This window comes from Osmerus eperlanus, chromosome 28 (genome assembly GCF_963692335.1).
Source record: "Osmerus eperlanus chromosome 28, fOsmEpe2.1, whole genome shotgun sequence".
Taxonomy (NCBI): Eukaryota; Metazoa; Chordata; class Actinopteri; order Osmeriformes; family Osmeridae; genus Osmerus; species Osmerus eperlanus.
The window spans coordinates 5,768,236-5,780,450 of NC_085045.1; the positions used below are offsets into that span (position 1 = coordinate 5,768,236).

The window sequence follows — 12,215 nt, forward strand, 5'->3', positions numbered from 1 at the left end:
TTTTTAATGTGAAAACTTTCGTCTCGTTTATCCGTTTCCACCGTTGGGCAAACGGATCCAGCGATTACTCTCACGCAAGCGACCAAAGATGACTATAAGCTTTGGTTAATGTGTAATGCATGGTTTCCTCTATCTCCTCTCAACACCTTGAGGTCATAACAGCTCCCTAGTCGGACGGCCCGTCTGGTTACTGTTTAGATTACGGAGGGTTATTACTTCCTGGTGGTTGTCACCGATATGATTGAACCCATATGTCCTAGGGCATGCTCTTATCATGCTATTAACAAGACTTTCACAGGGAAAGAGGAGGGGTCCATTAGACAGTCATCACTAGCGTATCCAGCCCTCACTTGCTTGAACAACACCTGGGCCATACTAAGGATAATGTAATACAAAGTTATGAAATGGGTTTTGTTGTTGTGGTACAGCAGTTTGTCTAGGTGCGTGTGATTTTCCTTCTGAAGAGGATCAAATACAGTATTTTTTTGTTTTTTAAAAGCTGTATGTTCTTTCAGGGTTGTTCAATACATCCGGACAGTAGGCCTAGAGATGTCATAAATACAAGTCTCCTAAACAAGTTACAGCTTACTTCTGGTTCCCAGATAGCAAATATTGACTAAATTAGTCCTAACAGGTAGGGGAGGGTGGAAGTGTGGGGAACACTTGCCTTTAGTGCCCCAAATCCACATTCACTCTCCAATGAGAGTATTTCACTAACTGTATTTGACCTCGCCGACTGTAGGCTAATCCCTGCAGACTGTTTCCCCGTGCAATCACTTTGAATGAAAGTTAACGTCATTACGATTGTTTCTCTATGACTGATATTTTGACCTTGAACAATTCTACATTGTTGGCAAGAGAAGTCGTTTGGTTACAATTTTGTGATGGAAGCACTTTTTATTAATCGCTCGGGCAGGCCTCCACTCAAATTACATCTCGATCTGGCCACAACTAATTGCAGACATGGGAACACCAGAAACATGTGTTGAGGTCCTGCACATTTGTTGAGCACCAGTCAGCAATATTTTACTAATTTAGGAGACTAAAAAAAAATATATACAGTGCTCGACAATAACGATGGCCCGATGGCCCGGGGCCAGTAAAAAGTAACGTCGGGACAGTTAAACTAGCAACTCACTGGCCCGATCGGGCCACTGCAAATTATTGATTGAAAAAAAAAATTGCATTGTAAAATTTAACATCCTTCATATGTTTTGCTATCTGCTAAATGCATAAATAACTTTGCAGCTCGTGGGGCGCACAGTTGGCAAATCAAGAGTTGAGGAGTGACGAGTGGTTGTCAAATTGTAATTCTCTAATCTCGATACATTTTTTAACAACTGGCGCGAGACTGGCGCGAGACAATAAAGTGAAGATGGCAGCAAAGTAGAGCTACGAGCTCAAACGGAAGCAACTTGTGATGCACTGTGTCGTTTGTCGTATGTTCCCGTCTAAAGCAGACAAAAGTGGATATTTTTACATTTTACAGAGGCACCGACAATTTTCGAAAACAATAGGCTACCTGACCAGCCATGCTAGCAGTAGCAGACAGCACCTGGTTTGCGTGACAGCTAAGCGGATGGTTGACAATCCATCTTCCAGGCCGTTGACTATGCTGGTCAGGAATTTAAATGTAGATGCCCATCGTGTTATTGCACGATTTATAACAACGGCATATCACGTAATTAAGACGGGCCAGCCGTTCGCCTCGTTCCCCCAGGCTATTGAACTGCAGCAGAAGAATGGTGTCGACTTGGGTACTTAGTATCATACTGATGACATGCTATATAAGCTTTTATATATTAGCATTGAGGGACCAGAGGTTTCAGTTGTGCAGAGAGATGGCTGTCAGCAGGGAAGAGAGCACGTCACGTTTGAGGTTAAAAGTCAATTGTTTTGATGACTATTACCTTTTTATTTTTTATCACTAGAAATGTGATTTCATTTTTGTTCTTTTTATATCCAGGATGTGTTTAATAAATGGTTAAACATGTTAACAGAATAACACAACTTATAAGTCTTTGGTTTTGTTGTAACAATGATAAATTACAACTTTTGGAGGGGGGGCCAGTAAAAATTGTCTTGGGGCCAGTAAGTTTCAAACCCACTGGCCCGGTGGGGCCAGTGCCAAAAAATGTTAATGTTGAGCCCTGATATAACAAGGCTTATGTTTTTCAAGGTTAAAAACTGTAAACCCACAAACTTCTTTTATAAGTAGGCAAGTCTGTTTTATGTAGATGTATGGAACTCTGGACAGTGTGCACCAAATTTTCTTAAAAACGCCCCCCTCAGTGTTGTGCATGAGTGTGTCCTTCATCAAAAGAAGTGACATAAAGAGACCCACAAGTGAGTAGTAGCATGTGTCTGGTCTTGGCATTAGAACGGTCTTCTGCTTTAAGACCCGTGGATGTGGTTTTCTTTACTGTCAGATATATAGTAAATAGCTTTGGACTCTCCAAGGCCAAGTTATAGCTTGCAGTTCACAGTTGTCTCTGAACAAGTAGCCATTCTTTATATGTACATGTGTATTGCTTTCACAACACATTCGAAGAGTGAAGTAACCATGTCATTGTTAAACCCTGTCTGAATGATGGGGAGTCCTGGTTTCAATGTAACTTAAAGTCAATTTTATAGTCATATTTGGTTAAATAAAATGTCATAGAAACTGTACAGTGATCCGATAAAACATAGCACTTACTCTGAATTAGCTTGGCATTGAGAAAGATATCCAGACATTTGGAGAACATTTTTTGAGTCCGGCTTATTTTTAGGTCTCATCATTTCAGGGAACATTGGCCGAGACTTTGTTGATGTTTGGTTTTGGAAGCAGAGCTGAGTGTATTCCATGCATGTTTCCTTCCCTTGTGTTGTGATTGGAAAAGCAGGACTTGGCTCTGGCGTGGGCACAAGAGGATTTAAAGACCACGCCGCAGCCAGAACAGTTAGCATCTCCTAGCTGCCCTGCTCTTTCTGGATCCGAGTGTTATTCACCCTTTCCATATGCTAATCTCAAATGAGTATGCGGCAGTATTTTGAAAGTATGAATCAATTGTACTGTAATTACAAAGACCTCATTAGAAGCACACATCATTGAAGGATGATCATTTCAGTTGGGTTTCGTCCCATGATACGGTCTGTAAAATATATTGCTAGCAGTGCAACTATGGAAAAAACATCCCAAAGTTACTGATGTTGTTCCTGGTAAGTGAGAATGAGCTCCTACCTCTGTTTCACTCTACAGTCATTGCTGCTCTAACGAGAGCAGATGTGATGGGGACGGGTAGAGATCATAAAGACAGCGTTGTAGCTCGCCAGCCAGTCAGCCTGTAAGCCTGCCATCGTAGACCTTAGCCTTGCCCCTCAGCCATGGCATTACACTAGGATCAGGAAGCGGGATCCAGGCATATATGCCTCATGGAGTAATCCCACACTGGTCCAGAATGATGAACTCGCATAAGTTAGAGGCCACTGACCCAGGGTTTAGGGGCTACTGGGCCATTAGGGGATGGGGTTTGGCCAAGGGCTGGCTAAAGGGCTAAACTAGATTCCTTCTGAGGCGGTCTGTTGTATTGTGTCAAGTGATTTTCACCTATATTTCCTTGGACACATTGTATGTAAGGTGTTGTGGAGTAAATACATATCATTGTTATAGAATTTTGTGGTTCTAACATTGTTTTACCTCACAAAAATGTACACTGAGCCCACTGTAAATACATTATGTTTCTCTTTCTATCAACAGCAGCAGAAGGTGAGGACCCAACTTCAGCAGGTGGGTTTTCTACATTTGATGACTTTGTGTGTGTGTGTGTGTAACTGTAAGTGTAAGTGTACCCCCCATCATTGTGTCTATCTGGTCCTCCAGTTCACACATTCTCCTCACTGGCACGAAGAGAGAGAGACAGAGAGTGAGAGAGAGGAATAAAAAGAGAAAACCAGGCCCTCTTTTTCCCCCATTGACTGTGCTGTAGTTTCTTTATTGATTGATTGATCATGCCTGGTCAGCACTCGCTTTGTTTGACTGATCTCCAAGTGTCTCTGCAGACTCCCAATTCTTTGAAATTGTCTCTTTTTACTTTTTACCCCTCTCCTCCCTTCATGTGCTCACACCATCACTAAAGTCTTCTCTCTCCCTCTTCAACCTTGCATGACCCCTGTGGTGCATGACTCGTCAAAGCCATCCAACCAAATCAGAGCTTTTGTTGTTTAACGTTATTCTTGGTATTCTGCATGACTAATTGCACTTAGTTGTCACATATATATGGTTCTTGAATGTGTCATCTCTTTAGTTAGGGACACTGCTGCAAAGCAATTTAACCACCATAACTAAATATTTATCAAACATCCTGATCAGCTGACATTAACCATCATTCTACATTAAATGGTCATCAGGCCATAATCTCCAAATGTGTATTAGTTATGTAAAAGCATTTCTCTTTCCATATTGGCGTATTGCCTAGTGCAATATAATTAATCGTAAATAGAGACATACAGTAAGTAATTGTTTATTGTTATTATAATATTTTTTTTTCAGTATTCCCTTATGAGTGGGTTATTTTAATGCTCCATCTTGTCATTTCCAGTACAGTATTGTTGTGCTGCCTGGTACAAATTAATGTTAATTACCATAAAACTGTACCACAAAAATCTATTTGTAAAATGGCTGTATACATTTGGTACAAATTAAGTTCCAGGTTATTTTGGTTGTTGTTAGAAAATAGTTTTTAAGTAAAAAATGGGTTTCCCCTAATGATATGTCTGCTTTGGAGCTCACTCAAATACACTTTAGCTTGTTTAAATGTGTTGCCATTACAAAAGTGACCTGCGTGGAAAAATAACACAAACTTTTGTCAATAGCCTGCAGACTGCATCTGATTCCTGAGACCTACCCAACTTATTTCCATCTTCTTTTTCTTCTGTTTCTCTTATTTGAGGCCAAAAGAGTTGAAACTAATCACGTTTTGTTTAAATCAGCACAACACTATCGGAAACAATGTTTTTCCAGTAACCCACAAAGTTTAGCATAATCTGTAACTTTTGGTTTATTTGTCATTTGATATTTTTAGTAATAAAGCCTCATCCATCATAACATATTTATATAACATAAGTATTGTACACATCAAATGCCATTTAAGCATAAGTAAACAAATGTCACAGCAATTACTTACTTGCAACAATAATGCATGTTGATACCAATTGGAAAGAGGCCACTTGCAAACATAATTTTGGATTTATTACCCCAAAATACCAGGGGCAGAAAAACAGTTCTTAACCAAACTTTTCCAGTTAAATTGAATTGAAATAAGAAAATATGATTAAGATGATGAAAGGTGACATAAATGCCACCCCATAAACTAACAATAGCACTATAATATACATGTACAATTTAATTTGCTATTTTGCAATGAAGTTTTATAGCTTTTTTGTTGCATCACTACCCCTTGCTCATTTCAAACTTTAATTAATTAAATTAATGAATTTTGATTATGAGGTGAGGTAGCATTCTTGAGATTCTTTAACACCTTTTTTGTTTTTTACGTAGGTTGGTCTTTGAACTCGTGATATTTTACTGTGCCTTTAACAAAAGGCTGGTTTCTGATTAAAGTAGCACTTAGATATTGGGGATGCAGAATCTCTTTGTTCAGCATTAACTCTTAGCCCCTACTCCACTCAGACTGTGACATGCTAAAAGCTCTCCAGCACTTTTTAGTGCAGGAGAGCTGACTGAGCTGTCTGGATAATGGTGCAGCTAAAGTAGCCAATTCTTTTCTCATTTATTGTGCACTGAATGTTTGAAAAGCATGCAGCCATCTTTCCTAAAAGGGTTCTATGAAAGAGAAAAGTATTCCCCAACCATTTTACAGTAAGCATCTGATCTTCTTATTTTAAGTCAAATCACTTCTCCTCTTGCTAGTACTTATTTATCCACATTTCTGTCAGGATCAGTGTTCGAATGTAATGTGTTATCCGTCTTTGAAAAAATATATAGACGTAGTTCTACTGCCATACAATGTGTGAGACAATTAAATGTTAAACGTGAATCTCTTGTCTTTATTTCAAATCAACCATGCAAAACAAGTAGCGGGGTTCATTTCATATGAATTGTGTCAGATTGAGTTGAAACTCTTCATGGTTGACTTTATATGAGGCTGAAAGTGGTTAACTCAGACTCTTAGACTTTAAATTGAATGAAATGGACACATCTTGACCTTTTAAAATTCTACTAAGCGTCTCTCTATTGTGGCTGCTCCCCGCATTTTTGAAAGGGGGATGAAAATGTGTTTGACAGACGCACATGGAGTCATGTGAGTTTCCAGAACTCCTTGCATAACTGTTAATAGTTTCCCTTCAGGATATGGGATACAAACAGAATTCCAGCAACCGACTGTTGACTATGAGAGCCGATTGATGAATGCCTAACTTGTCTTTTGGAGATGCACGGCAAGATACCGGTGTCCCTGAGAGTCCGTCTGGAGCCAGACCCACGTCTGATTGGCTATTAGGTTAGCTATGTTAGCCCAGCCCTTCTCATGCCACGCTCCTGACATTTCCTTGGCATTTCGCTTTGGATTCGCCCTTCCCGAACTCCTCCATACTTTCAACGTCTTTTCAAAGTGCACATGAGCTCAAGTTTGACCCCCACCAAGGGGATGCATTTGGCTAACCCCAGTCACAGATGGCTCCGTGTTTTTCCCGTCCTTGATTATCCTTTTGTGCTTTTTCGACGCGTAAGTGCATTCGACTGGCATTGTCGAATGTCAATGCATTTGAATCATGTTGGCATGGCATGGTGCACGGCATTGCTAACAGCATCAAGGGGATACATTTTGCTGAGATGATAGCGTAACTTGCTGGTGCCATGCCAGTTGCTGTCAGAATGTGCTGGGGAAAGGTATGTGCACTGACCATGAATATGGGAGCCAAAAAAATCACCCCAAGCTGAGGTACTGTAGGAAGGCTTCTGTAAGTAAAGGGAAGTGACATAATCAGGCCGAGTTTCAGCCCCTGACCCTCTTACTGAAGAGAAGTTCACGACTGAGAGCCTCACTTGGGCATTCTTAGTTAACCACCCATGAACCGATGAGACTAAACTGCGCAATGCGTTCGACTCAGTTTCCATTGTATGAATGATTATAGAAATGTGCTGTTGGAATTGTTACCGTACTATGACGGCTTTTTCAGGCCCGGGCTGAGGGGGCTTGGAATTGAATGGAGGGTTGAACTCTCTCATTAGCTATGCTTCGGTGATGAGCTTCCATGGACGACTGTGGTCGATGTATTTCCCTTTGAGTTAATCTGATTGGCAGTGTTGTCGGATGAGCAGTTTAGTTTGCATATCAACTGGCCTGCTTGTTTCTGGGTAAACTGGGTAATGACCTCTTGATTCTATGGGGGTTGTGGCTACAGTAACTGGGCATGGGGGATGGGGGGTCATCAGTATGGGATGTTATCTCCCAGCCTCACATTCTTGACCTATTTCTTGGGATCACTCCAAATCTCCATCAAGGATTATGCCATTGAGATGGGTACCAACATACAAAGGGACGTTTGACACTGGAATGAACCCAAAGAGAGGTTAAAAGAAAATTGTTCTCTTGATAACTCGTCCACAACAATGACACAAATATTTTCTTTGTCGAGTGAGATAAACAAAAAGGAGCAACATTCAGCTGAAAACCATGCAGAATCCCTCGTGACAAAAATAAATTGCCATTGGGCTGAAACAGTGCTCAGGTAAATTCTGTAAACAGCATGGACTGAAAATATTGCAGGCGATCACATCATTCAATGCATTATTCCCCTTCCTAATGAAGTTTATGCTGGTAACCATTCACCCTTCACCGGGATGAGGCAATGTCCGTGAAGGCTGCCAAGTAGGATTTAGGTGCTGGTGTGTACCCGACATATTGAAAATGTCAGGCTTTGGTGATGGATCTGAAGGGAAACAGGACGCTTTTCCCTGTTTAACCACTGGTCAGGTTTCTAGTTCTGATTGATTGGGCTCTCTTCGCACCCCGAAAAGAAAAAAAAGGAGGGCTCGCCGAGACTGTAGCCTAGCCCACATCAATCACAACCCAAGGGCTAGCTCATACATAAGTACAGCAGCTGACATTCGCACAGCAAAGCCCCCCGGCCCGTCCTCATTGCACATTCACACATACACACAGTGACACACACACACAAACACAACAACACGCCACGGGAGAACAACGGCGCAGGACAAAGGGGCTTCAGGGTGAAGCCTCAGAGGACACTGTGGTGATATAGACCACTGCTTCTCTCTCTCTCTCTCTCTCTCTCTCTCTCTCTCTCTCTCTCTCTCTCTCTCTCTCTCTCTCTCTCTCTCTCTCTCTCTCTCTCTCTCTCTCTCTCTCTCTCTCTCTCTCTCTCTCTCTCTCTCTCTCTCTCTCTCTCTCTCTCTCTCTCTCTCTCTCTCTCTCTCTCTCTCTCTCTCTCTGTCCCTCTCCGCTGTGACTGTGCTTTGTGCTAGGATGCGTTCTCCATTAGAGAGGCTGTCAGTAAGCCTTTGTGCCATTATAGATTGTCACGTCAAAACAGCCCTGACGCCTGTCACCCTTTTTCCCCTCAGAGAACGAGGCCTCTGTGAAGGCCATTATACTTTCCTCTGTTCAACTAATTAGCCACCAGTCTTATTATTACTGAGACGGGACCGGGCAGAAATGGCTTGACTTTGATAGGGTTACCTCGTTTGCATTTCATAACCAAAGGGCCAAGGCTGACTACATCCGGTAATAGGATAGCTGGTCGTGTGTGTGTTTTTGTGTGTTGAAAGTGTGTTTGTGTGTCGACTCATTTTAGAAGGTTTGCAGCTCCCTCCTGGTTTGATACTGTAGGAAGGGTTGGTGGACCCAAACTCTTTCATTACTGCTGACTCATGTCTGAAGGATGATGGCAGAGTCTACTGTGTTTGTTGACTGAACACAATCAATAGTGCTGATATTGCTTTTCATTTGTCCACATTGCAGGTAATACCTCTGTTTCTTACCCACCACACTCTCAGTGTTATTATTATATAGCATACTATTTATTGTATCATTTCTTGTATCTTTAGACATCGAAATATTGCATGAATTCTTCCAACATTAGGGCAGGATTGATTTTGGAGCCAATCAACCAAAGTTTTATTCATGTATTATGGTCATAGTATATTCAGTAAAATGTTAATGCTTTGGAACAAACCTATTTACTACAGTCTCTAAGGTTATTGAATAAATCAATATAAAACAATGTGTTGTTGTCATAGCAATACGATACACGTGATACACACACTGCAATCACAGGGTCAGTAATCTGTCATAGTAAACTCTGGCTTCCTCCAGGGGTATTTGCATTAACGTCTTTGCTGTGAGAGATTACAAAAGTTTTGCAATCAGACTCCATCTGTGAAGTTTTGACAGCAACAACCCAATGTATAAAACATGAGGGAATTATTGGCAGGACTGTGAGTTATGAAGCCAATAAGCCTTCATTGAGGCCTTGTCATTTACATTTGGTCAATGCCGTAGGTGCTCTGAGTTAGTCGGGAGCCCTGTTAGATGGCAGTGTCGAGGGAGAATGTTGTAGGTCCTGTCACTGAGGTAAAATATTGCTGTGTCATAAGCGTTTGGTTCAAATAAGTTTGACTCAAAGCTTTTTGCTGTCATCATTGTTCCCGTGGAGATAACATAACAGTGAAAGTGAAATGGAAAAACGCGAGCGACTCTGGGAAAAAGCGAGTGTGTTAACCAACTTATTAATCATCATCAGTCATGACAGAACAGGCTTTGCTGTGATTTTTAAAGAGAATTTCTTTTTTTCTTTTTTTTTTACAGATTTCTGTCGCCTATTCCATTTGTTTGTGTTAGTGTGTGGGTGTAGCTGGCAGTGTACACTCATTGCAGCAAAGCTGTCTTACTGTAGCTACAACCTGTGTTCACGCTGTGGAAAAATACTGCGTTTCTGAAGGGAACATGTTCAGGTGTCATTAGAGACTTCGTGCTTCAAGGCTGCCCTGGCACAACTAGAATTCCCTGGATGACAGATACTCGTCCAGCATATCCCTCTCTTTCACTCTTCATCCATTTTTAGAAATGTTCTTTATCAGTCAGACTCATATCATCTCTTTTGGCCCAGTCCACTCCAACTTATTTGTTGTGTTTTTTGTTGTTGTCTTTGAATCTTAGAGAAGGGAAAGACTGGAGCACAGTGGTATCGGAATATTGGCTCTCTCCCAAGTTCTAACAGTGACATAATGGGGTTTCTTCACCGATGTTGACCCCAATCTGTGTTGTATTCTGTTCCTCCGCAGGACCTTGCCACCCAAACCCATGCCACAACAGAGGAATATGTGAAATCAGTGAAACCTACAGGGGTGACACATTCATCGGTTACGTCTGCAAGTGTCAACCAGGCTTCAATGGTATCCACTGCCAGCACAGTAAGTTAACGGGTAACTTGGATTTTCCCAACAATATCCTGCACATTGCCATTTCCTGCACACACTTGACTAAACATATCATAGGCTATTTTTGATTATGCAAGAGTCCTTTTCACCTATGGTAAGAATACACTTCCTGAAAAATTAAAACATTTTTTAAAACCTTTCATTGTAAAATGAATAAATGTACAAATTAAATTACCTTGCAATTATAAGGCAAACGTTCCCAATATTTTATTCTGCCCCTTAATAATTAGTGCCAGCCCAACCATAAACACAAGTCTATGAGTCTAGCGATGCAGTTTCTCCTCATGTGCCTTGGTAAAGAGATGCCAACCTTGTGAGGAAATGCTGTTTAACTTGGAGAAACAACAAACAACAGCAAAAAAAACACAATGGTCAGCAAGGAGATAAGGTTAAGCGAGTTACAGGCAAGATGAAGTGCTAAACACGCTCCCCTTTGTTGAGTGTGCACTTGAAAAGGTTAGTGTCGAGGAATATGTGTCGCTACACCGAATTAAACAATACCCTTGGTGAATTAGGCAGTGCCTTGCTGTGCATTGCCTTTTTGTGTGTGCATGTGTGCGTGTGTCTGTGAGTTTATCTAATCATCGCCATATGGAGTGAGTGAATAAAGTCCTGAGATTCCTAGGTAGTGTAAATCATACTATCGACCAGTGCTGTACAACACAACGCTGTATTGATAAATGCTGCAGATACTTTCTTATTGAGAAAGTGCACAATGTACAGGGAACAATGAAACAAATGATAAACCGTTGTCCGTTCCTTCGCGCAGACGTTCAAGGTCGCAGTTTACGGCAACTAAATCCAACACCTTCATCGCTTGACATTTTTTCACAAGAAGCAGACACACCGCAAAAAAACAAGACATTTCTCTCACAAGATCAAGGCCTACAGATAGCTGCGTGATCCACCTGCGATGAACAGGCGGCGTCTTCGTACGGACGCGTCACCTGTCCAAACACACACCGGTGGATTTGTGGGCAGTGTTTAGGCCTTGTTTGTGAGCGCTAAATGTCCCTAAGACCTGCAGGATGATATGTAGGCCAACTCCTGCGGCTCCTTCCCCCCCCCCCCCCCGCGCATCTGCTCGGCTGAACGCTGCATTAGCCTGCTCCAACACAGCCGGCTCTCTGTTCACAGGTGTGTCTGTAAATAATGGAGAAACGGCTTGAAGGTATTCTGGTGAAGTCTGGGCGGGATGGATAATAGCTCTGAGAAAGAGATGGAGAGAGAGAGATAGATCGAGTGAAGGGGGTAGGTTTTTTTTTGGGGGGGGGGGGTGGTGCTATGAGGCCAGCGAATGCTTAACCAGATGCATCTGGCTCGCAGCTCCGTCTCAGTATTTTCCCACTCGCATCAAGGTTAAACAAGACCCAGAAGATAAACAGAGAAGTTCTGGAGAAGAGCGATTTGCTCTTCTTCACTGCAGTAATAAGATAATGAGAGGAAAAAAAAGTGCCACGGGCAAATTACTTGGACTCACGCCTGTATGAAGTGGGATGAGGCGAAGTGGCTCATCCATGTATTCATTTCTCTCTTTTTTTATAGTAGCTCTCACTCTACAGAATTACACTTCATGAGCTGCCATGAAGAAACGTTTGTGTTTCAAAAAACCTTAAGCGCCATCATTTCTTGTCTTATTTCTCTCATTTCGGCACTTACACACATGACCTTCTAAATCGTTGGAACCTGTTTTACAGACATCAGGTGTTGGAAATGAACACAAATCTTAACTTGACATATATTTGTGATCTGA

General features: G+C 41.7%; 1 protein-coding gene across 2 annotated transcripts in view; it reads left to right on the top strand.

Annotated features, from left to right (window-relative positions):
* edil3a (EGF-like repeats and discoidin I-like domains 3a) overlaps window positions 1-12,215 on the top strand; it is an 81,789-nt gene that overhangs the window by 17,093 nt on the left and 52,481 nt on the right. For both annotated transcript variants that reach the window (XM_062454470.1, XM_062454471.1), the window contains 2 exons: window positions 3,740-3,769; window positions 10,307-10,435. In XM_062454470.1, coding sequence (XP_062310454.1) covers window positions 3,740-3,769; window positions 10,307-10,435 — 159 coding nt within the window. The remainder of the gene's footprint in view (window positions 1-3,739; window positions 3,770-10,306; window positions 10,436-12,215) is intronic.